This window comes from Impatiens glandulifera, chromosome 4 (genome assembly GCF_907164915.1).
Source record: "Impatiens glandulifera chromosome 4, dImpGla2.1, whole genome shotgun sequence".
NCBI classification, from domain to species: domain Eukaryota; kingdom Viridiplantae; phylum Streptophyta; class Magnoliopsida; order Ericales; family Balsaminaceae; genus Impatiens; species Impatiens glandulifera.
In genome coordinates this window covers 36,338,102-36,365,696 of record NC_061865.1, presented here as the reverse complement: position 1 = coordinate 36,365,696, position 27,595 = coordinate 36,338,102, and the positions used below count along the sequence as shown (strand labels likewise).

At 32.7% G+C, this 27,595-nt stretch overlaps 1 protein-coding gene across 1 annotated transcript; it reads right to left on the bottom strand.

The window, feature by feature from the left end:
- Positions 1 to 23,671: 23,671 nt before the first annotated feature.
- On the bottom strand, positions 23,672 to 27,595 carry LOC124935076 (uncharacterized protein At4g15970-like). Its single transcript, XM_047475538.1, has 4 exons — positions 27,359 to 27,595; positions 24,456 to 24,827; positions 23,837 to 24,312; positions 23,672 to 23,738 (listed from the first exon to the last, which is right to left on the bottom strand). The coding sequence occupies exons 1-4, from the start codon at positions 27,593 to 27,595 to the stop codon at positions 23,672 to 23,674; spliced, it is 1,152 nt and encodes a 383-aa protein (XP_047331494.1).

Genomic DNA, 27,595 nt, shown 5'->3' with positions numbered 1-27,595 from the left:
GGGAGTTGTTCATCAGTTGTTTTAGAACTTGTGAAAGTTCTTATATTGCTTCTATTCATCTTGTAACACTTCGATTTTAATGAAACCCAATTTGAAGAAAAACTGTAATTTCATGTTCTAGCTTGTTACTTTTTATTATTGTATTTAGTTCTAAGTACTTCATTTGATATGTCTAGACCATTTAGACTCATCATGAAAAACAATAATAGTGTCATCATCCATCTTGACATGAACATCATCGATATTATAACAGAGAGTTGAAAAATATTGAAGGTCTAAAGACTTCAACCGCAAGATATTCAATGTACTTCATTAATTGATATGTGTGGAGAGCTGGTAATTTTGGATATAATATATCAACCATGAATAGTGTTATTTGCGTTCATGCAAATGATTCTGATTACTATAGACTTTTGGAGGAGATTATTAAATTAGAATACCTTAGTCCATGTTTACATGTGGTTCTATTTAAATGTTTATGGTTTGATCCTATTAGAGGTACTAGAGTTAATAAAATGTTATATAAATTATATAGTTAATTAATAAGTAATTAATTATCTAAAGAACTTAACCAAATTCACCGTTTGTACAGGAAAAGTAGGGAGCGGTCATACTCTCAAATTGGTCGGTCAACCGATATCATAGAAGCGGCACAAACCGGAACTTCTAAATTAATCTATCTTCTCAACAACAGTCTTAGTAGAAGATCGGTTCGGCTCAACTTCTGGAATCGGTGAAACTTCTCAAAGATCGGTTGTTACTCCTCGGCAGTAAGACCAATCAACTGATGTTGAAACAGCAAACCGATACGAAGTCCGGTCGGCTCAAATTATTGGCTCAATCTTAAGCGACCGTACAAATTAACGGAAAGTGCAACAGATCAAATCAAAGATATGGAACTGTTGGAAGTTTCCATTTTGATGTAATAGTTTCACTTTGGAAATATGTAGAAGGAGATTTTCAAATATGCAGACTGTGTCATTTCCTCTTTGATACAAGTCTGTTGATAGACTGCAGAAAGTAGAAGACTGCAAAGTGGTCAGATACCTATTTTGGTGTAAGTCCAAGAGCAGCCTCCAAGGAGTAGGTATCTATCAAAATCGTCCAGCTGATAAAATCAATAGAAGACAAACTGACTGGCTGTGCTACTCCATGGGAAGCATCAACCGCATTTAATGCCATGCAGTTCCTTTTGACTAACCAATTTGATTCAAGGATTACCATGCATGTATCCATTGAAAGAGAAATATGATCGTTGTCATATTTCCACTATTTAAGGAGAAGATGAAGAACAGAAACAATAGTTACACAATCAAGAGATTACGAAGAGAGAAAAAGAGTCAAAGAAGTTATCAAGCATACTGTTCTTGCATTACAAACTATCCAAAATTGTATTATAATTCTATTCATTCTTTGTAAAAGTTGTAAGTCAATAACGAGTAGTAAATAAGTCTCGTTATTTGACGTATTGTAAAGTGTGATTGAATATTCTTAGTGAATATCCTTCTCAGGGTTTGAGAAGAAGGGATGACATAAGAGTTTTATCTCCGAACATCCATAAATCTTGTGTTATGTTCTTTTTCTCCATTCCATTCATCCTTGTCATCCAATCCTTGTGTGTGTTGCTTCAAGTTTAAACAAACTATTGGAACTAAGCATCAACTATTGGAAGAATATGAAACCCAGTTTCATATCACAGATTGAGCCAAAAAAGGTGGATGAAGCATTGAAGGATCCCGATTGGATTCTAGCAATGCAAGAGGAATTAAACCAGTTTGAGAGGAATAAAGTCTGACACTTAGTTTCAAGACCGAAAAACTAATCGGTAATCAGAACAAGATGGGTGTTCAGAAATAAACTCAATGAAAATGGTTTAGTTGCGAGGAACAATGTTAGATTAGTGGCCCAAGGATATAAATAGGAAGAAGACATTGATTTTGAAGAATTATTCGCTCATGTGGCTAGACTAGAGGCCATTAGAATATTTCTTGCATTTGCTACTTTCAAAAATTTTAAAGTCTTTCAAATGGATGTTATAAGCGCATTTCTAAATGGTGAATTAAGTGAAGAGGTGTATGTTGAGCAACCTCCAGGTTTCAAAAATCCGGATTTAATTAGTCATGTGTATGGGTTAGACAAAGCACTTTACGGTTTAAAACAAGCTTCTAGAGCTTGGTATGACACCTTAACAAAGTTTTTATTCAACCATGATTTTACTATAAGATCGATAGATAAGACCCTATTTAAATTTAAGAAAAAGGAACATATCTTACTTGTTCAAATTTATGTAGATGATATTATCTTTGGCTCAACTGACCCTAAGTTATGTGAAAAATTCTCGAAGATGATGACTGACAAGTTTGAAATGAGTATTAGGTCTCCAAGTTCGGCAGATCGAATGAGTAACTTTCATAAACCAATCCAAGTTTACAAAGGAGCTGCTAAAGAAATTTGGGATGGAAAACTGCTCTGCAGCTTCCACTCCAATGAGTTCATCAATCAAGTTCGATAAGGATGAAGACGGTCAAGGAGTGGACATCACAGCCTATCGTGGAATAATTAGATCACTTCTATACCTAACAGCTAGCCGACTAGACATCCTATTTGCGGTCGGAGTATGCGGGAGATTTCAGGCTAATCCTAAACAATCTCATTACACTGCATCTAAAAGAATTTTAAAATATCTAAAAGGGACTCAAGATGTGGGACTGTGGTATCTGAAGGATTCCAGTTTTAATCTAACGGGCTACTCTAATGCAGATTATGCACGTTGTAAAATCGACCGGAAAAGTACCAGTGAAACATGCTAGTTCCTAGGTGACTGGTTTGTTTCCTAATATAGCAAGAAGAAAACTTCAGTTGCAACTTCAACAGCGGAAGCGGAGTATCTCGCAGCCGACAACTGCTGTGCTGAACTTTTATAGATTCAACAGCAACTGAGGGATTTCGGTATTATGGCTGAGGAATCTCCAATCTTCTGTGATAACACCAGTGCAATAGAGATAACATATAATCCGGTGTTACACTCAAGAACCAAGTATATTGATATTAGGCGTCACTTTATCCGGGAGCATGTGCAGTAGAAGCATATCCGACTGGAGTATGTCTCAACCGAACAACAAGTGGCCAACATCTTCACTAAGCCACTACAGGAAGCTAAGTTCTCTTATTTTAGAACTATTTAGGGACTTAGTGATAGAGGTCAACTCATTCCTTAGATGTTCTCGCATGCTTCTAGAAAAACAATATTTTCTCATAACTTGCACTCATGAAAAACCGGGCATGATCTCAGGGAGAAGCTTCCACTTCTCAAAATTGATCTGATTTTTCAAATATCTGCATTTTCTTTAAAAATCGGTCAAACACTTACATGCATTTGTTAAGTGCATAAAGATTAGAAGAAAAGAAAATCAAGTATATAAAACTGGACAGTTGTCTCCAGTTGAGATCGATTAAATCACTTTATCAAAATAACTGTAAGCAAATTGAACGGCCTAAGTGAATCGGATAAAATAGATAGATTATTCTCTAAACTAAATAACTGCCGCCTAAAAATTTCCTGCTTTGAGCAGAAGCGGTATTTCTTCAAAATATAATAACCTATCTCTATAAAACAGGTCACCGAAAGCCAACCGATTACTTACACTATAACTTCGGTAATTTCATTTTTCGTTCAACATGGGACAACTGGACAATGTTTGTCATATATTCTTGAACATAATCCTGTGAAAAATGAAACAGTCTCATCTCAAACAACATGAAGACCTATGTCTATCACTGTTCAAAGGAAAGACTAACATTTCACTAGAATAGTATTTCTTGCAAATATAATACACTTGCTTTTCATCATTAATCATTTTGAAATAACCATCATTCATATCTAACTATACTTAGATTGTAACAGATATGTAAACCGATTTCTTAACTATTTAATAGCACATCTTTCATCTTCTCAAACCAGTCTCTATCAAACACAAGGAAAATACTTTTCAAAATGTCTCTCTCTCTCTCTCAAACACAATTCTTCTAGCCGACTTCGAATCAACTTCACAAAGTAACAACATTGAGGTCTGTGCAACTTTCTGGAAGATTGGGTATTCCGTTTTAAGACCATTTCTAAAGGACAAATACGCCATAAATTATGACGTAGTCCTCGAATTCTTTAGCATTTTCAAGGTCATTAGGGAGGATTTTATCCTTGCCGAAATTCAAGGCTAATCTTTTATCTTCAGCGAGATAGACTTCGCACGTAGTTGCGAACTACCTACTAAAGGTTTCACCGACCTCTTCTTTTCACCCATGGTCATCAATGAGATGCGCCATCACTTCTCTAGAACCATGACTTTGGTCGAAACCTATGGTGCCAAAAGCTCTCTTCAAAGTGAATTCCAGATTTTGAGTGAGGTCGTTGGTAAGAATATTCTTGCCAAAGAAAACACTCAAACATATTCTCAAAAGGTCTTCGAGATGATGGTTTCCATAACCAAAGGTACTCTAGTGAATTGGTCTAGGATCATCTTCAGCAATCTGAAGAAGATGATCTCCTCAAACGGAAGAATAATCGGATATCCTCCCCAGTTGTGTGGTCTATTTTCCGACCTTGATGTCTTCCTCAATCGAGGAGCTATCCTCTATACCAACCAACTCTTGATAAAGGAGAGGATCCAGGCGTACATCGACCGGGTGAACAAAGCAAGAATCATAAGAAATCCAGCTCTTAGACCTCCAAATCATTAATCCTAGGATCCAACATTTTTATGCATTTTAAAAGTAAACCGATTATTTTGCCTCTCATATCGGTTAAGTATTGTCTTTTCAATGAACCATCGGCTTAAATGTACTTCGAATTTATTTTAAAAATGGTTAACTTCAAAAAGTCATATATGGTTATCTTATTTTCAACCTGGAATACTCTTAGGGAGAATCTGCCGCTTCTCTTATCAAAATTGGATATTTCAAAATACCAGCCTATTTCAAAAATGTTCTCAAGCAAGCATTTTAAAATTTGACCCGTTACTTTTTAATTGGTCAGTTTCTTTGCACCTTCCTAAGATATTCTTCTGAAAAAGAAACTCCTTTTCCAAGTCTCAAAAAGTAACCTTTTTGGGAAATATGACAAGATATTTTATAATAGATAGATTCCTCATTTAATGAGATTCTTAAATGCTTTCAAAACCGATCTCCTATTTAAAGAGGAACTCACCTCCATTCAAACCACAACATTCCTGCTTCGATTATCTCTCGAAAATCAAACATTTGTCTTCTACCTCATATTCTTAACATGAATCATTCAGCTCTTCTAACATCTCTCGTTATCAACTTTGATTCAGTTCTGTCAACTCATGACAATGAAACAAAAGAAATCGTCTTCGAATCCCTTGAGAAATCCGCTCTAAGAAAATTCCTTGAAGGATCCGAATTTATCCTAGAGAGAGGGCATTCGTCGAGTTCTTTTCTTACGCCATCGTAATGGGTGGAGCAATCGTATCTTTTGTAAGAGGAGAACCCTTCCAGATCACTGAAGAAATTCTCTCCTAGTTCTTTGATCTTCCTTCGGAAGGATTTTCAGATTTCCCCTCTCGTCTCACAAATGCAAACGAAGAATTTTCGTTCTTTTTCTTCAACTCCCTGAGTTCGGTCAACAACCACGGTCTCAAATCCAACCTAAGCCCACACATTCAAGTCCTTCATGATATCATCGGCAGATCTATCTTGTGTAAGATACCAAATCAGTTCTACACAAGAAAGGTATATGACATGATGATTTCCATTGTCAACAACCCCCCAATTAACTGGTCATCGATCATCTTCGAAAACTGGAAGATGATGATCTTATCTCCTCGAAGGAAGATCGGCTACGCTCCTCAACTCAACCGACTTCTTCAGGCTCATAACCCTAATTTCAGTCCGGGATCCCCTATGAGCCCGACCAACATGCTAACCAAGGAATCGATGAAATACTGGATTAGGAGGACAAATACTAGAAGTTAATATTATCATTAATGTACTTGTCGTTAATGAACAACCGGTTGTTTTGTTTCTCTACCGGTTGTTGTATTTTTAAATTTGATTGCTCTATGCTTTTAAATGTTTTAACTTAGTTGTTTTGCATTAAATAATTTAATTCGGTCTCATTTTAAACCGCAACAAAACTTACCACACATTAATGAACCGATTTTAATTACTTTACCGCCAAAATTTATCGCCAAAAAGTTACCGCCTTTATTTTGGAGGGAAAATTTAGCGCATTTTCAAGGTGGCCATACGATAACGTGTGACGGTTTAGTGACTTAACCTTCACACTTATCCTATATAAGGGTTCTTGTACAAATGTTCAATCACACCTTATCACTTTTCTTAAAAATTTTCAGTCTTTGCATTCTCTCTCTACAAACTCACTTAATCTTCAAAGTTTAATCATTGGACGAGATAATGCGTTGTTTACTCATATCGTTCAGGTTGATTTTAAAGACATCAAGAACGCTGGATCAACCGAAGTATAGAAGATCATGGACATCATCAAGAAATCGGGGTCAGAGCACTTTCTCGATGGTCCGTTCATTTGTTATCAAGGTGTTGTTCGAGAGTTCTTCAATACAGCAAAAATAAATAAGAAGATCATCTATGCTGAAGGGGGCGAAGTGAAGTTTGAAGTGTCTGAATAAGTTTTCGCCAAAGCCCTTCATCTTCCAACAGAGGGGCGTGATTTTTCAACCGACCTTTCAGAAGATTCAACTCTAAACATCCAAATGATTCTTTCCAATACCGGTGAACCGATGCAACTGAACGGAAATAAAGACTCCTTGCAGTTCGAATATCGGATCCTCTACGACATCGTATCTAAGGCACTTCAGGCTAGGGGTAATTTCGACAGCATCACCCGGTCGAAATTCGAAATGATGGTCGGCATTCTATCGGGTGACCTGATTAACTAGGCGGGTATTCTTTTCGAAAGTTTGTGCGAGATGGTGTCTCCTAAGACCAATCGATGCTTAGGTTACTCCATGTAGAGCGGCAAGATTCTACTCCATCTCAATATTCATATCGGGTCAGGTATCCTTCTCTCTAACAACAAGATTTTAAATTCTGAAAACATTGAGAAAATTTGTGTTAAAGATGCTAAGGGTAAAGAACCCAAGGTGAAGGAACTAAATGTGAAGAAACCAAAGGTGAAAGAACCAAAAAGAAAGTCCAAAAAGGGAAGGGTAAAAGACAGGTTGTTGAAGAAACCGATACCGACAACGAGGAAAGCGAAACCGCTCCCTTACTAACCGCTCATGAAAACCGCGTGGTCTCTCCCATCAACATTAAGACTCGTGCTGAATCTACTGCCAGTGCGGTAAGCCGTTCTAGATCAAAGGGAACTCCTCTCCCAGACCAATACGTCCACAATGAGGTAAATATTCCTATGTCCTCTCCTATTCCTGTTGTCAAGGACACTACAACCATGTCGGTTGAGGTTGTGGCCTAAGAAGTTCAACCGATAGTGTCAGATATAATTAATAACGTTGTGGATGAAGTCAATCGGATGAACTAAACCGATGTGACTAGTAATGTTGATGCGACCGATCAGAATGCTGAAACTGACCGGACAGGTTCTGAAAGTGATCAGCAAACAGACTTTGAACAAAATCAAATGAAGATCAGGAAATGAATCAAACCGAAACCGGAGTCAATCCAGGTCCTCGTGAGGAGGAAGTCATTGCTGAAGATTCGGTTGAAACACTGGGCCCTCAAGAAAATGAGCAAGAGGCCGAAAATATTGTGATCGATATTCTTAAGGAAGTTGATGAAAGGGCACTGCACACTTCCAACATGTTCTATGTAAGGGAAAATTCAAGAATGGAGATCAGATTCAAAATGTTCTTCCCGAGGTATCGGAGGAGAAGAAATGGTCGGAGCTCCTAGATTTGGAAGAAGTGGTCTTTGTTTTGGAAAACACAACCTCCGTCCACGAAGCTTTATCAAGATATCATTTCGCCGAAGCTAATGCAAGACGGAATGAATTGCTACCGATTATTGCGAAGAGGGAAGAAGACTTCAGGTCAAATGAAGATGTCACCGGAGTGAACGGTATTGTCCTCTAAATGCTGAAAAATATAAATAATGATCTTGATGCAATAGTTTACAAGAATGACGAAACACCGGCTAACGAAGAAAAAGATATTCAACAAGATGAAAACCGCGCCGAGAAAACCCGCTATGAGGTCGGTCAATCTTCAAAACCGCCACGGTCTCCATCGGTACAAAAAAATATTTGAAACTGGGGACCAGCGCGACGGGTCAGAAAATGAACACTCTTTCGGTCAACTGAACTCTCCTATCAATAATCCGGAAAATGAAGAGGAACAAGACAAGGAAACCGCCAATCTGTCTCCCTCTAAATCGGCCAAGACTCCATCGGGTAAGTCTTCTAACCGAAATAAATTAAGAGAAACTAGCATTGATAAACCAAAAAGTATAAAAATGTCTCTTCACGCTCATTCTCATGACGTGACTCCGGTGCAACACCAGTCGGTCGGTTCTCTAATTCCAATTTCTAAAGACCGAATGAAAATGCTGATTGAAGAAATGATCAAGAAATCCATGGCCCCGTGGCAGGCATCCATGGAGGCTAAAGTCAATGAAATTCGAAAAGAACAAGCGTCCTCATCTCAATCCCATGATAATAAACTGGCGCAAGTCAAAGAGGTAATCAAGCAAACTCTATCATCGGTTCAAGCTATTTCAATACAGCTTTACTAGATGGTAAAGAATCAAGGCATGGCCGATGCCAAAAAACTGAGATTAAATGAAGAAGTTGCTCGGCGAATCCAAGATGAAGAAAATGCCAAGGCCAAGGCTGCCGAGGAAGAAAATGAAAGAGCGAATCGAATTCTTCAAGAGCAGATGGACAAAGAAAAAGAGGTATCCCCTCTGATTGCTCAAAAGACGAGGGCGACGTCTAAATGAAAAAGGGATAAGGAATCGACAATAATGAGCACTAAACCGGAAACTACTGAACCATTAAACACCGATCCTAACTCTGAAATTCCGACCGATGAAGATGATGATGAAGATGAGCAGTCATTAAGCCGCAAATGAAGGGAAAGGTCCCAACCTATCGAGGTAGTTCCGATTCGAGTTGTTCCTCCTATTGCCCAGTCAAATCAGCGAATGCACAGAGGAGAAAGCTCGGTGGGAAATACTATTCAAAGTCAAAGAAATCATGGGTTTAGTATTCATGTTCAAACAAGAAGGGGTCCCTGGTCAGCCGGAGCTTCTACTTCACTGGGACGAGGATTCGTATATAGCTACTTCACCGACCTACTCAACAAACCAGATAGAGGGAGCCATTAATCACTACTTTTATGCTTATGTTGATTTTACTACTTATTAAAGCTACTATTTTGGGAAATTATGAATATATTTTTTGGGAACTTTATGATATGGCTTTAATTTCAAAAATGTTGATTTTGATAATTTTTAATTAAAAATATCAAAAAGGGAGAAATTGCTAAAGAAACCAAATTTTTTTTATCTTTCTCAAACCAAATATTTTTATTTTTCTCAAAATTTTCAAACCTTTCTCAAAATTTTCAAATCAAACTGTTTCCTTTTTAACCGGTCAATAAATATAAGTTCTTTAAACCGGCCAACGATTACAGGGTTTTGAATATTTAACTTAAATAATCAAAAAGGGAGAAAATGTTAGATAAATTAGACAGTTAATTAATAAGTAATTAAATATCAAAAGAACTTAACCAAATTCATCGTTTATGTAGGAAAAGCAGGGAGCGGTCATATCTCAAATTGGCCGGTCAACCGATATCATAGAAGCGGCACAAACTGGAACTTCCAAATTAATATATCTTCTCAGCAACAGTCTTAGTAGAAGATAAGTTCGGCTCAACTTCTGAAATCGGTGAAACCTCTCAAAGATCGGTTGTTACTCCAAATTGTTACTCCTTCAAATGTGGTTGCGAAATTTCGAAATAATGCTAAAACAAATGTTAAAGACCGTTTTAATGCAAAGATAGTTGTGGGTCACCTATTGCAAATGAGTAGTTTTTTTAGTTATATATATATATATAATGATATTTAATTTTTAAAGTGTTCGGATTATCAGGTCGAGAGCTGTGGTTAATTTAGATATATATATATATATATATATATATATATATATATAAGTAAATGGATACTTGAGTCGGATTGTGGGTTGACCCACCCATAAACTTAAAATGGTTAAAAATAAAAATAAAATTGTTATATGTATGTTTCAAACTTATAACCTAACAAAATAAGTACAACCTTTTAACCAAGTGTGATTGGGATGTGGTTTGCCGAGGGATAATAGACCAGTATCAATTGAAAATTGTTAAAAAAAATATGAATCAAATATTTGATTGACCAAAGTGTGAGATTACAATGTTAAATTTTAAATCAAATATTTAATTGACCAAAATGAAAGTGTAAGGTCATGAGATGATAGATTAATTCGAAAAAAATATGTGATGAGATATGTGTGAAAATAAGTTGTTTTATCGAAGTGAATAAATGTTTAATGATAAAGTTCTATTTTTTATTAAATAAATTATTCGTGATTTATTACGAATTTTAAACATTGAATACATATTTTTATTATTAAATTTATTTATTTTTATATTTTTTATCTGTGTGTATCGTATGAGAATCTTCCTAATTTGTATAATGTTACACTTTGTGTGGTAAATTATTCACATATTACTAAATAAGTTATAAAATATTGTGTATGTTACTAATGAAGTTGCAACAGATATTTTTTTAGTGTGTTTGTAATATTTATTCATAAAGGTTTTGAATAATGATGTTATTTGATTTAAACTATAAAAAAAACCATTAATTAAAACAAAAATATATACTTAGATATATAAAAAAACAAATATATTTAAATAGAGTTGGGTCGGTATGGTATACCTTAGTGTTTTATCCATACCTTATACCTTACCTAAAATTTCGGTATGCAAAAACTACATACTTTTACCTTACCTTGATTTCGCTATACCTTAATTTCCATATACCTTAATTTCGATATACCTTAATTTCGGTATAAAAAAATTCATACATTTATCTTACCTTAATTTCGGTACGGTGTCGATATTATACCTTTAATACCTAAAAAACATATTAACTTAAAAAAAATTAATCTCATCGATAAGGTAAAAATTAAATATATTGAATAATATTTCAATATAATTATATTTTTATATTATTTAAAAATTATATTTCTATAATTAAATTAATATCAAATATATTTAATTATTTTCTTATAGGTATTATATATATATTTATATATATTTTAATTTATAAATAATATTTCGGTATTTCGGTAAATCTCGATATACTAAAATTTTAAAAATTTCATACATTTACCGTACCAATAATTTCGGTATGGTATCATATCTTACCTTTTTTTCGGTATACCTTAAAAATCGATATTTTCGATATATTACAGTACGATATTTTCGATATAACTTTAATATTGGTAATTTTTCACACCCTTATACTTAAGTCACTCCTATATTTTAATTAATTACAAATAAAATAAATTAATTATAACAAAAATATTATTATTAAATAATAATAAGTTAACACAATTAAAAAAATTAAAGGAATGTTTATAATTTTATTATTCAAACCACAAAAAAATCCATATTAATTAATAGAAGTTTAAAAGAATTTAATATTTATCAAGTAAAACAAATCTTATACACTCATAATTTGGTCGAGCAAAACAACGCTATTCATTGCAAACTTTAAGAAATAACCGTTTATTTGTTAAAACAAAAAGTAAGTGGTCAGGAAACATAGTAATTGAATATGCAATTGTTATTAAAATATTTGTGAAGGTAAAATTAAAGTAACATTCAATTTTTATCTCCTTCTCCTTCATGGACATGCTCATCTGGTGTAACTGGAGGATGATACACTGGACTGTATGGAAAAAATAAAATAAAACCGTTATGAATATATAAAATGGTAACAATATATGATTAATTTTACATTAATTCTAATATTTTTTTTAACAAACTTGATATACCTGCATTTCTGAGGAATGCTCCAAGACCTTGCTTCGGATGGCAATATCATATATTTTTTCCAGTCCTCAAGCAAAACCTTCAGGTCATTAACTTTACTATCCAATCCAAGGCAACAATTTGCATGCATTGTGCAAACAGAATTGAAGTCTCTACTAGGTTGACAAAACCCACCAAAGAAATTAGTATCCAAGGACCGAGGAATTTTCTATACCCGATCGAGGATTCCTGCACCCAGCCGAAGATTCCCGCACCAGTTTAAGGGACTTTAGGACTCTGAATGAGAATTCTTGCACCTCGATCGAGGAGTTCCAACCCAAGATCGAGGGTGTTAACCTTAGACCGATAGAAATCGCACCTAGGACCGAGAACATTGGTCATATGGCTTGTTTGGTTCCACCTTTTAATTTTCAAAATTATTTTTATAATTTTGAAACCCAAATTATTTTCTAAAAATTAAAAAATAATTTCAAAATATTTTTAGAATATTATCACAAAAAAATATTCCCGCACCTCGATCTTTCTTCGTTCGTTTCTCCTCCGGTTAGATTAGCTTCTTAGATAGGGTTTTGGATGGCAGCAAGATCGGAAAAAAAAAAGAGAAAGAATAAATCAAGAAGCTATCGGATTGCTAATTAAATGGGAAACAATGATTGGTATTATAACCAATCGGTACTATGACTTAAGTAATACTAATTGGTATGAAAATCATTAAGTAATATGGCTTAATAAACACGGGCAATTTTGTCGCCCATTTTTTGTGGGGTTTTTTAGGGCTATACATATTGGTTTTAACACTAATCAGTATTATATATGAGTTTTTACCGATTGGTTGTAACACCAATCGGTACTATTAGAATAATTCTGATTGATTTTATTATCAATCGGTATATTCTAATAATATTTATTAGTGTTACAACCAATCGGTGAAGATGGTCGTCATTTACCTTTTTTATTAGTGACTAAAGTTTAACTAATTTATCCTCTCTTCTAACCTAGCGGAAACAAGAGTTGGATATCTTCAGCCTCCTTAAGAGGTCATGGGCTCGAGCCCGTCAAATGACAAGTTCCACTAGTAAAAAACTCATTTTTAAGGAGAGCAAAAACCCTCGAAAAAAGAGAAAATGTCTTCGGTGATATTATTCACCGAGGGCGATAAATGCCATCGCAGTGTCTCAGTAATATGGTTGTCGGTGAAAGGAAAAAAGAGTATATGCGAGTGCATTTGTAGCTCTCGGAGATAATGAAATTCTTTTGTCGAGAGCATCAATGCCCTCCATGATAATTAACTTTTCTAAAAAAAATTATAATTTGAATCTGTATCTGATCGCTCAAACTCAATCACCTCAAACAAAAAATCCTTTAAACAAATACTTCCAACAAATTAGATCGAAACTCAAACAAATATTTGATTAAATACGAAATACAACCAAATATGAAATATAACCAAATATGAAATACAACCAATGTGTATATTTATTATAGTAATAAATTAGAAAAGGATGAAATAATAAAATAACATAAATATAAATTAAATTACAAAATATGTTGCAATTTAGTTGTGAATAAAAAAGTTAAACTAATTAAATTAAAAAATGAGTTTTAAATAATAAAATAACATAAATATAAATTAAATTACAAAATATGTTGCAATTTAGTTGTGAAAATTTATATATTTTTTTAAAAAATAATAATAATTGGAAAAACAAATTGATAATTTTGAGTTGCAAATTGAATTAAAAAATGTGTAAACAAATATGTTACAAATTTTTATCAGGCATTTAACATCATATTTATATTTATGTAATGTTACATTTTGTGTTGTAAATTGTTCAAATATCACTAAATATATATGTTACAAAATAGTGTGTATATTATTAATGAAGTTGCAAAATGTTTTTTTTAGCGTGTTTATAATATTTGGCCCAATTATTTATTGTGACTCGAACTTTAAGCATTTTTATCATATGAAGCTTGAACTATCAAAGTTTTTCCCAGTTGAAACTTTTTACTAAACAGACATTATGTCTGTTAATTTAATATGATATGACATTTTTTATATAAAAAATATATGACAATTATCTCTCTCACGCACACACATAAAAGAACAAAAGAAAATACAATTTTTATTAGTCTTTCTCTCTCTTCATATCTTGTCTTCTCTTCTCTTCATTGATTTCATAGGTTCTTAATAAATGGGTTCTTAATTTCTTTCTTCTTATTCAGTAAGTAATTCGTTCAATTAAGGATTTATGTGAATCTTCTGAGAAATATCATAACTAATTATTTCAACAACGAATGTTAGTATTCTCCACTCTTCTCCTTCTCTCAATTTAGGGTTTGATTTAGGAATATTGAAGACGTATTTTAGGGTTTACAGCGATCGATCCGTATTTTTGGTTTTACAGATTGTTTGAGTAAAAATCATTTTGCCCTTTTCAGCTCAGATGAGATTTTATTCTTAACACTATTTTAGGAGAGGAAGTCTTTTACTTATGAACAACTACGATACTATAACGTAACATAACAGTTGATATGGATGTTTAATATTTTTGTTTGTAATATATTTTGATATTAGAAATTGTTTTTATTCTATATGCTGGATAATGTTCAGAAAGTTTTCATAACTTTAACATTTTGATATGCTGATGACAGTGGGAGAACACACTACTTCTCACTAATCTTGTGGGCACGAATTATTCTATTTCAATTAGTAAATTTAAACACCTTTCTCAAAATTTTCAGATCATAATTGGCTAATGTGTCTACTTAACAAGAAGGTGTTTAGATTTACTAATTGAAATAGAATAATTCGCGTCCAAAAGATTAGTGAGAAGTAGTGTGTTCTCCCATGTCATCAGGGTATCAAAATATTATAGTTATGAAAACTTTCTAAACATTATCCTGCATTATGTTACGTTATATTATCGCAGTTGTTCATGAGTAAAATGAAGGAATTGTGTCCTTTAATTTAATATGCAATGACTAAACTTGTATAGGACAAATTAACAAATATAATTTAATCCGATTATTTTAGGAGTCGTAGTGCTTTGCCAGAAGCCAACTACGATTAATAGGGTTAAACTTATAACTATTATAATCGGGTCCTATGAGTTCACACACTTAGAGTTGACCGACTAGATAAACGAGAAAGATGGTTAATTATTAATACATATTAGATATTATTAATAATAAGAAATATTATTTATTTGTGAAATACAATAATATATAATTAATGGTTAATTATTGAGTTAAGATTGTGAAATAAAATAATATATAATTAATGGTTAATTATGGAGTTAAGATTGTGAAATAAAATAATATATAATTAATACATATTAGATATTATTAATAATAAGAAATATTATTTATTTGTGAAATAAAATAATATATAATTAATGGTTAATTATGGAATTTTATTTAATACAAAAGGATTCACTTATTTGCAAGAAAACGGAAGTGAATAGAGAGAGAATTGTTCCTCTTTTAAAACGGCTTTTGCTATATTATGGTGAGAACTCCAAGAGGAAGAAATCATCTTTTAATCTAGCAATTGGATTGTTTCCCCTTTGTCTTTTTCGTCCTAGCAGTCGAAAGTAAATAGATCTAGTCGGGCTCGTGTGGACCAAGTAGAGGAGCAACATGTGGGGCTCTCGACTATTCATTACTACCAGATCTGATCCGGTTCACGCATCAAAGGTATATTTCTATAAACTATATATCATGATTCTATCAATTATGCATGATCATATGATTAGATGTTTAGATTAGATCTATAAATTATTCCGCTGCGAACATCTAATTAACCACAGTGGTATCAGAGCGCAAGGTTGCATATATTGAAAGGATCAATAAATTAACTGTTAATTTTGATGCGGATCTATATCGAAGATATAATTTTACATAGATTAAGATGTAAAACTATCTTTAAGAAAATAAAAGAAATATTTATTTTAATTGGATTATATAAATATTTGGATCAAATAAATATGATATATTTATTTTCTAAAAGTTAGGAAATCACACTTATTAAAGATTAATATTTTTCTAGTATGGCACAGAAATACGATCTGAGCATCGTTATATTTTCTTATAACACGATCTACGTATCGTTATGTATTTTGTAATTTATTTTGATAAATAGATTATTATAAATAATTATGTAATACAAATAAGAGCCATGAAGTTCAAGGATGGAGATCCATGAAGGGTGCAAGAATGGAGACCAAAGAAGTTTAGTTCTTTATATATTTTTTTTTGCATCTTAGGGGCCATACTAGGATCACAATTTTCATTGCATTGTTTTTATTTATAATAATTTTCACTAATAAATAAAATACAATCAAAACTTAAGTTCCTAAAGAAAAAATTGGGGCAATGCCTTTCCGTGTCATGACCCATGAAGTTTATGGTTTTGGTTGGATACGTTTCACAAAAGCGATGGTGTCTTTCCTCAACCGTAGGCTACTGAGGATGAATCTATACGGGGATTCATAAACCTTGATACGGTTGTACCCAACAAGTGACCAAAAGGCAAAGTTTTGGATCTTGAGGCATGGGGATGAATCCTACATTGGATGTGGATCATCAACCAAGAATTATAAGAAGTTATAATTAGTAATTGTTACTTACCTTGAACACACAAGACCTAAGGCAGTGCAAAAGTACGTTGGGGATTGTCTGTAATGGGATCTTGGAATCATTTTATTCATAAGGGACTATAAAAACTCGAATAAAATGTGCATTCACTTATTTTAAATTGTTCAATTATAAGTATTTTGCAAATTTCAAAACATAAACTGATTTGTATGTCATTTATATTCTGTAGAATATGTCGAACGATAATTTGAAATTCTCTCTGCGCTCAATTGTTGAGAAAAACAAGCTCAATGAAACGAACTTCCTTGATTGGGAAAGGAATCTGAGAATTATTCTCAGGTCTGAGGGACGTGAGGACGTCCTAACTACCCCTATCCCTACTGTGACCGGAACCTCATTAGATGAGGAGAAGGCAACATCAACTCGGGTGAGAACTGAACAATTACTTGTTACTTTCCTCATGCTAGCTGCAATGGAGCCTGAATTGTAAAAGAGGTTTTTGCATTCTGATGCTTATACTATCATAACTGAACTGAAAACGATGTTTCAGGATCAGGCAAAGATAGAGCGATATGAGACTCACAAGGCTATAATTGATAGCAAGCTTGTGAAGGGAAAACCAGTGAGTCCTCATGTGATTAGCCTGACTGGGCTTTTCAAGAGGATGGAAAATCTAGGGACCCCATATGACCAAGAGTTGGCCACTGATATTGTTCTTAGATCCTTACATGATGGTATTGCACCATTTAGAATGCAATACCATATGAATGGTCTAAATCATGATCTGAATGAGCTCCATAACATGCTTAAAAATGCTGAAGGCAATATTATTGATGACAAGAAGAAGGAAGTTCTAAATGTCAACAATGGGAAGGGGTTTAAGAAGGTGGCTAAGAAAAAGAACAATAACCAAGGGAAAGGCAAGCAAGTTGCCAAACCCAAGGGTGGTGAGAAGCCAAAGATGGCTGCTGATCATGATTGTTTTTACTGCAAGGCCAAGGGACACTAGAAAAGAAATTGTCCCAAGTACCTAGAAGACAAGAAGAACGGGACTGTGAGTTCCACTTCAGCTATTTATGTTATTGAGATTATGACAACCGATGTTCTCACATTAAATAATGGTCCTACTTGGGTATTAGATACTGCATGTGGTGCTCACATTATTTCATATGTGCAGGGCAGAGACTTAGAAATAAAAGACAAGTGAAGAAAGGAGAGATAGACCTGCGCGTTGGAAATGGAGAAAGTGTTGCTGCACTTACCGTAGGAGATTTAAGTCTATCTTTACCTTCTGGTTTAATATTAGAACTGAATAATTGTTATTATGTTCCTTGCATTACTAAGAACCTTGTTTCGATTGCTGTATTACATTCGGAAGGTTTTGAATTTAACATTAAAAATGAAAATATTTCTGTTTTTAAGAATGATATTTTCTATGCGACTTCTTCAATGAGTAATGGACTCTTTGTATTGGATCTCAAATCAGAATTATATAACATAAATAAAAAAAGACAAAAATTAAATAGTTTGAGTGAGGCCTACCTATGGCATTGTCGATTGGGTCACATTAGTGCGAATCGCATGAAGAAGATCCACAAATATGGGCTTCTAAAGATATGGATTTTGAATCCATTGATACATGTGAATCATGTCTGATGGGCAAGATGACAAGGTCACCTTTCAAAGGAACGTTTGAAAGGGCTACTAAACTACTGGGCGTAATACATACTGATGTATGTGGTCCAATGAGCACTAAAGTTAGAGGTGGCTATAGATACTTCATCACATTTACTGATGACATGAGTAGATATGGGTATATTTACCTTATGTCACATAAATCAGAGTCCTTTGAATAGTTCAAGAAATTTCAAAACGAAGTAGAGACTCAAAGTGGCAAGAAAATAAAACCACTTCGATCTGATCGTGGTGGTGAGTACTTGAGCCACGAATTTGATCATCATTTGAAAAACTGTGGGATAGTCACACAGTTGTCTACCCCAGGAACACCTCGGCTAAATGGTGTGTTTGAAAGGAAAAATAGGACTTTGTTAGACATGGTCCGATCAATGATGAGTTTTGTTAATCTTCCGGTATCCTTCTGGGGATATGCCCTCACTACTGCTGTACTTACACTAAATAGGACTCCGTCAAGAACTGTAAACAAAACTCCATATGAGATATGGACTGGAAAGGTTCCAAAGTTGTCTTTTCTGAAAATATGGGGATGTGAAGCTTATGTAAAGCGTTTACAAACAGAGAAGCTTGCCCCAAAATCAGATAAATGCTTTTTTATAAGGTATCCAAAAGGAAGTTTTGGATATTAATTCTACAATCCAACTCAGCAAAAGGTGTTTGTTGCAAGGGATAGTGTCTTTTTGGAAAGAGAGTTCCTTTCCAACAAGTCAAGTGGGAGAAATATTCATCTTGAAACAGTTCAAGATGATGAAGAGCAACAAACTCAACAACAAAATGACATGGATGATGTAGATGCAGAGATGATTACTTTTGAAGGCTCAGGGCCTTAGAACATCCAAGAACCAGAACAAGGGGATCTACAAACAGTTGTAGATCATGTTTCGGATTTAGTTTTTGAACAAGTTGAACCCACTCGTAGATCGAAAAGGCCAAGGGTACAACTAAGACGTTATGATGATTTCATCTTAAATGTAAGCCTTGATGTTCTTATGCTAGAACATAGTGAGCCTTCGAACTATAAGCAAGCAGTGACGGGTCCAGACTCCAATAAATGGCTTGACGCCATGAGGTCTGAAATGGATTCAATGTTTGAAAATCAAGTATGGGACTTGATAGATTTTGCCAGATGGGGTAAAACCCATAGGAAGCAAATGGATTTTCAAACTAAAAAATGACAAGGATGGAAATGCATCTGTTTACAAGGCAAGACTAGTTGCCAAATGTTTTAGACAAATTCATGGTATAGACTATGACGAGACATTTTCACCAGTTGTCATGATTAGATCCATTAGGATAATCCTAGTTATTGCTGCATATTATGACTATGAGATATGACAAATGGATGTCAAAACTGCTTTTCTAAATGGTTTTTTGGAAGAGGATGTGTACATGACACAACCTGAAGGTTTTGAAGATCCAAATTATGATGGGAAGGTATACAAGCTTAAGAAGTCCATTTATGGACTTAAGCAAGCATCTAGGAGTTGGAACTTTCGATTTGATGAAAAGATCAAAGAGTTTGAATTCATTAGATGTGAAGAGGATCCTTGTGTTTACAAGAAGTTTAGTGGGAGTAAGGCAACCTTCTTAGTCTTGTATGTGGATGACATACTACTTATTGGGAATGACATTCCGATGCTGGAGTCCTTAAAAGAATGGATGAAGAAATGTTTCTCAATAAAAGACTTAGGAAAGGCCTAGTACATACTTGGAATTAAGATCTATAGAGATAGATCTAAGAGGCTTCTTAGATTAAGTCAAGTAACTTATATTGATAAGATTTTTAATAGATTCAAGATGCAAGATTCCAATAAGGGATTTTTACACATTCAATAAGGTGTATATCTCAGCAAGACGTAGTGTCCTAAAACACCTGCTGAGCTTGAGAAGATGAACAAGATCCCATATGCTTCTGCTATAGGATCTATCATGTATGCCATGGTATGTACACGTCCAGATATTGCATATGCTTTGAGCATGTGTAGCAGATACCAATCAAGTCCTGGAGAAGCACACTGGAGTGCAGCTAAGAATATCCTGAAGTACTTAAGAAGAACAAAGGATGATTTCTTAGTATATGGGGGAGATGAAAAATTGATCGTACAAGGCTATACTGATGCAAGCTTTCAGACTGGCCGAGATGGCTTTGAGTCTCAATCGGGTTATGTCTTTATCCTTAACGGAGGAGCTGTGAGCTGGAAGAGCTCCAAGCAAGGTACTATAGCAGATTCTACAACAGAGGCTGAGTACATTGCTGTTAGTGAAGCAGCAAAGGAGGCCGTTTGGATGAGGAAGTTCCTAGATGAACTCAGTGTTGTTCCTAGCATTTCAATGCCTATCGACATCTATTGTGACAACAATGGTGCCATAGCTCAGGCAAAGGAACCGAGTTCGAGCTCCAATTCCAGACACGTTATGAGAAAGTATCACCTTATTCGACACATCATCATTGTGGGTGATATTAGGATGTGTAAGGTGCATACTGATGACAACATTGCAGATCCATTAAACAAACCTATGCCTAAGCCCAAGCATGAGAGTCACACTAGGGCTAAGGGTCTCAAGCACATTGGAGAATGGCTTTGAGTTTGCTTTTGTATTACATTATGTATTTATGAGTGTTAAACACCATTTTTATGTTTGACTTGATGATTTTATGATATATGATATTTCATCCTTATTTATATTGTTTTTATAGATATTGAATAATATGTCCAAATAATTCATTATTAACAAATGGGATCACCTTAAGTGTTTTGGTGAATGAAACCCCATTAAGTGAAATGAAGTTTTGAATTATTAAAAGTCTATAGTTTGAAATCATCAAATGGACATAGATGATTTTATAAGTTACTATATTGTAAGCTGACTGATAGCATCAGGTTTCATGGGCTATAAGGACATGGAAATGTCTAGTCAATTACATATATGTGTATGGATGATACATATAAGACTGACCCACCTTAAGACTCACCAAAAGAGATTGTAGAGTTTTAAGTTAAACCATGTTTAGTAGATTCCTCAGACATGAGTATGTTGTGGCCTCACTTGATGATTGGTATTTCTTTGACACTGTTAAACGCTTTCCGTAAAAGGGAGTTATAAAGGCAGTAGTTGGGATTGCTAAAAATTGAGTGGGAGACATAGTCATACAAGAATGGAGAAGTCCTCATACTTCATGTATACTGTGATACATTGAACAGGAATGGTGTCTCGGCCACTTGAAGAGCGAGAACTGAAAATGCATGGCCATGCTCGGATGGATTAATATGAATCATCCGTTTAATTGACAGTTCAAACTCAGAGTTCAAGAAACATATTTGATAGAAAGGTATGAATGTTACCATATCATCAAATAAGACATTAAAAGACAAAGGTATCTTATATTGCACACTTGTTTAAGAACAAGTGGGAGATTGAAGGAATTGTGTCCTTTAATTTAATGTGCAATGACTAAACTTGGATAGGACAAATTAACAGATATAATTTAATCCGATTATTTTAGGAGTCGTAGTGCTTTGCTAGAAGCCAACTACGATTAATGGGGTTAAACCTATAACTATTATAATCGGGTCCTATGAGGTCACACACTTAGAGTTGACCGACTAGATAAACGAGAAAGATGGTTAATTATTAATACATATTAGATATTATTAATAATAAGAAATATTTTTATTTGTGAAATAAAATAATATATAATTAATGTTTAATTATGGAGTTAAGATTGTGAAATAAAATAATATATAATTAATGGTTAATTATAGAGTTAGGATTGTGAAATAAAATAATTTATAATTAAAACATATTAGATATTATTAATAATAAGAAATATTATTTATTTGTGAAATAAAATAATATATAATTAATGGTTAATTATGGAATTTTATTTAATATAAAATGATTCACTTATTTGTAAGAAAACGGAAGTGAATAGAGATAGAATTATTCCTCTTTTAAAACGGCTTTTGCTATATTACGGTGAGAACTCCAAGAGGAAGAAATCATCTTTTAATCTAGCAATTGGATTGCTTCCCCTTTGTCTTTTTCGTCATAACAGTCGAAAGTAAAGAGATCTAGTCGGGCTCGTGTGGACCAAGTAGAGGAGCAACACGTGAGGCTCTCGACTATTCATTACTACCAGATCTGATCCGGTTCACGCATCAAAGGTATATTTCTATAAACTATATATCATGATTCTATTAATTATGCATGATCATATGATTAGATATTTAGATTAGATCTATAAATTATTCCGCTGCGAACATCTAATTAACCCACATAAAAGACTTCCTCTCTTAAAGCACAGTTAAGAATAAAATCTCATCCGAGCTGAAAAGGGAAAAATAATTTTTACTCAAACAATCTGTAAACCCTAAAATACGTATCGATCGCTGTAAACCCTAAAATACATCTTCAATATTCCTAAATCAAACCCTAAATCAAGAGAGGGAGACGTGTGGAGAATACTAACCTTCGTTGTCAGAATGGTTAGTCGTGATATTTCATGGAAGATTCACATAGATCACTAATTGAACAGATTATTTACCGAAAAAAATGAAGAAAGAAATTAAGAACCCATGAAAATAGATAAGAGAGAAGACTAATAAGAAGGGTATTTTTTTCTTTTTGTGTGTGCACGCGAGTGACAACTATCATATATTTTTTTTTATAAAAAATGTCATGTAATATTAAATTAACGGGCATAACGTCCGTTTAGTAAAAAGTCTCAAATGAGCAAAAACTTTGATAGTTCGAGCCTCATGTAGCTTAAATCAAAGTACGAGTCTATAGTAAAAATATTCAAAGTTCGAGTCCCAATAACTAATTGGCCTATAATATTTATTCAGAGTCTTTGAATAATGATGTTATTTGATTTGAACTATAAAATGAAAATCATTTAATTAAAACAAAAATATATTCTTAGATATACAAATTGTATATATTTAAGTCACTTCCATATTTTAATTAATTATAACTAAAATAAATTAATTAATTATAACAAATACTATTATTAAATCAATTTTATAAAATAAAATTATAGAAATGTTTTTAAATATGAACTGTTCAAACTATAGAAAATCCGTATTAATTAATAGAAGTTTAAATTCCAAAATTTGAATTTAATATTAGTCGAATAAAACAAATCTTATTTACTCATAATTTGGTCTAGTAAAACAATGCCTTTTGTATATTAACTATTCATAGCATACTTTAAGAAATAACGTTTATTTGTTAAAACAAAAAGTAAGTGGTAAGGAAACATAGCAATTGAATATGCAATTGTTATTAAAATATTTGTGAAGGTAAAATTAAAGTAACATTCAATTTTTATCTCCTTCTCCTTCATGGACATGCTCATCTGGTGTAACTGGAGGATGATACACTGGACTGTATGGAAAAAATAAAATAAAACCATTATGAATATATAAAATGGTAACAATATATGATTAATTTTACATTAATTCTAAATTTTTTTTTTAACAAACTTGATATACCTGCATTTCTGAGGAATGCTCCAAGCCCTTGCTTCTGATGGCAATATCATATATTTTTTCCAGTCCTCAAGCAAAACCTTTAGGTCATTAACTTTACTATCCAATCCAAGGCAACAATTTGCATGCATTGTGCAAACAGAATTGAAGTCTCTACTAGGTTGACAAAACCCGCCAAAGAAATTAGTATCCAAGAACTTGAATGTCAAACCTATCTCCGTCAGCTTCGGATCGCGCTTTATTTGATTGAACACGTCTTGATCATGCAAACCGGGGTATGTTATTCTTGATTCATACCAAAACTTGTAGAACTCAACCGTGCTGTTACTCGACTTAACGTAGTTGAAACCTCCGTTGGGCCAATTATCCATATCTAAGGGATTCCCTCCATAATAATCGCACGCTATCTGGAATTCGGCATCCGGGTAGAACCTTGGAAATGGATTGCGAAACCACACTATATCCACATCCTATATATTACATGATGAGATGAGTTTAGACTTTGATTTTTCAAGAATACATTGTTATAGAATTTGTTTGTGACCTTATAATTATTCTAGCTATAGAATTTTAGAGTCAATTAATTGTAAAAAGAGATGAAGTATAGTAGTACCGTAAAAACAAAGTTGTATCCCAACTCTAGGACATTATGTAGGAACTCAATTCTCCTCCACATCATGTCCAAGTAGTTTGGAGTCATGAAGTAGGCATCATTAGATAGATCGGTTTTGTTAGCTGATGTGAGATCGTAACAATGAGGATGAAGAGCCAAACATCGTAAATAGGCCTTTTGATCCAAAGCCACCACCACCAAATGATCCACAAGTTTTTCGGTTTGGTTCCCTATTCGAAAGCTCTCTAGAAACACGTCAAACACTGCGTTCGGAGCTGCCCAAGCCCCATTTAGGGTAGTTATGATAACTGTCTTTTTGTCATCCATTGCTGCATGTTTTAAGACTCTTTCCAGCTTGGACTCTTCTTTTACCTAAAGTTTATGCCCCAATTTATCAACAATCTATGTGTAGGTCCCTTTTTGAATATCTCGTCATACTTTAGGTAACATTTTTAACTTTTTCCCTATTAAATATGTATGCTTATAATTTATCAAACATGCCAAAATAGAATGTTATATAATTTTAACATTTATTTTGAAAAATAATTCGTTTAATAATTTCATTTCTCCTGTATAATGAAGTTGAAAAGACCTTTTCAAACTAATTAAAATCAAGCACATTGATTTTGACATTAATAATTAGTCAAGCACATGGCATAAAAAAACAATTTTTTAAACCAAAACCATTTTATGAATTTAAAGTGATATCAAATAGTATGAAATAACCCTTTCTCTAGTTCAACAACAAAATAATAAGAACTTCCATCTCTCTTTTTTCTTCTATTTTAAATAAAATATATAATTGACTCAATATTGGTGTTTGAAAATATCAATAAAAATGTAATCATTTACCAAACAAAAATGTAAAAATAGTTGATGCAGACATGTTTAGCCACAGGACTAGTTCAATCTTGTCACAATAAAAATAATTGAAATATCAACAATAACATACAAAATTGAATAATGAAAAAACAATTAATTACTTAAATCACTATTTTTCCAGTAACAATAAAAAAAGCAACATCTAAGATGATCAAATGAAAGTTTCATCCCGGTTTGAATTAGCATTAAAATTAAATAAATTAAGCTTTTAAGATAAATGGGATTGCAAAAAATAATTAAAGCCTTTTCTTGAATTGTTTTAAAAATATCTGTTAATAACTTATAGTAAAATTATGTAATAAAATACAATAAATAAATAATTCTCAGTTACTCATCCACATACCACCACTTAATATAGATTCAGTAATTTATTAATTAGTTAGTGCACTAAATAATAAACAGACCTTTAAGAATTATTATGTTAATTCAAATTACTCAATTTGTTAAAGATTAATTTGTCAAAAGATTAATTGTTAGTTTATTAGTAGATATTAATAAGTGACATCCATAATATGGCCAGCTATCTCAAGGATGGCAATAGGGATAATTGCCATAAAATAAATATAAAAAGAACATTTTATATGATAATTGCCATAAAATAACACTTTTTTAAAAAAGCTAATTATTTGAGTGGAGAGCTTCTTCACGGCACTTTTTTTTTTTCCTTTTTTGATTAAAATTTATTATTGAAAGAAAAGAGGCTGTTTTACAAAATTAAACATGATCATTTTAGTTTATAAAATATTACATTTTCTTTTTAAATTACCACAATTAAAAATCCAATTATAAAACTAAGAAAATGTATTGAGATTGGATTCTGCGACTTTTGTTTTTCAAAAATCAAACATATTTGGTAAAAAAAAAGAACTTTTCAAATATCATGATCTAAACATATATAACAAAATCATATTTTAACCACTTTTCAACTTAAAAAAGTTGAATCGAATTAATTTAATTATATTTTTAATATCAAATAAAAAAACATTTATTTGCTTTTTATATTGATAATCTGTAAAAAAAAAAAAAATAATTAACATAATAGTATTGGTACTTATGACAATATATTAATTTTTATCTATTTATAAAAATCATTATTATAATAATGATAATTATGAACAAATATTAATTTTAGAAAGATAGATTTTTTATTATTTTGATATCTGTAAAAAATGATTAAAATAATAATTATAATTATGAACAAATATTAAGTTTTTAAAAGTTATCTCTTTATAGACAATTTTAATTGTATGTAGTGTTTCACTTAATAGATATAATAGATAACAATAGGTAAAGTGGTGAGTCCCACCCTTCATAAGCATCGTACAAATTTATTCTATTTCAATTTTAAAATAACTTAAACAAAATTATTTTTTTAATTAATTACTTTTAAATAATTATATCACTTATTTCATTAATTAAAATATTAAAATATTTTTTATTATATATATATATATATATTAATACCTTTAAATAATTTTACTAAAAATAAACCTCAAATACTCAAAATCATAATCAATTATTAGTTTTTACTTTCCTATTTTTTTTTTAAAACTTCAATTCTGAAAATAATATTAATAATAATAAAAGTGAGGGTAAGATGAGAGAGAAAAAAGAATCTGATTTGGCAAAAATTTCAATATAATATTTTACAAAGTGTTCAAAGTGATACAATACTTTTAGTTATATGATTGAATCTTCAGAATCTATATACATATTTACTTGAAAACATATATAAATCACTATTAAGTTACACTAAGTTATAAATAAATAAAATTTAACCTTAATTATGATCTCTTTATCTGTCAAATTACTTGTTAATTAATTCCACCTTTGATGCCTTACTTCCAAAAAGTCACGTATAAAAGAATTATTATAAAACTTATAAGTTTGTCTATAATTACATTAAATAAACAAATCTAGTTCATACTTGTATCATATCAGATGTAGACATATGTGGCCAAGTCTGATTTTAATATAACTTTTCAAAAAATAATCAAGAAGATAGAAGAAACTGTACTTACCGGAGGCGGAGGAGGAAGAGGAGAAACAACATTTACGGTCGGCGTGGCCGTAGAAGACGAGGTGGAGGTGGAAACGGAGAAATTTAACAACGTTTTGATAGGGTCCGACGAATGGTAAAAAAGGAGGCAGGCGACAACTGTTGCGCCGAACAAGAGAGCCACCCTTAGCGGTGGCAATCTGCCGTACCGCCGGTGATCAATTCCGGACTTTGTATTTCTTTCTAAGTCGCTCTCCAT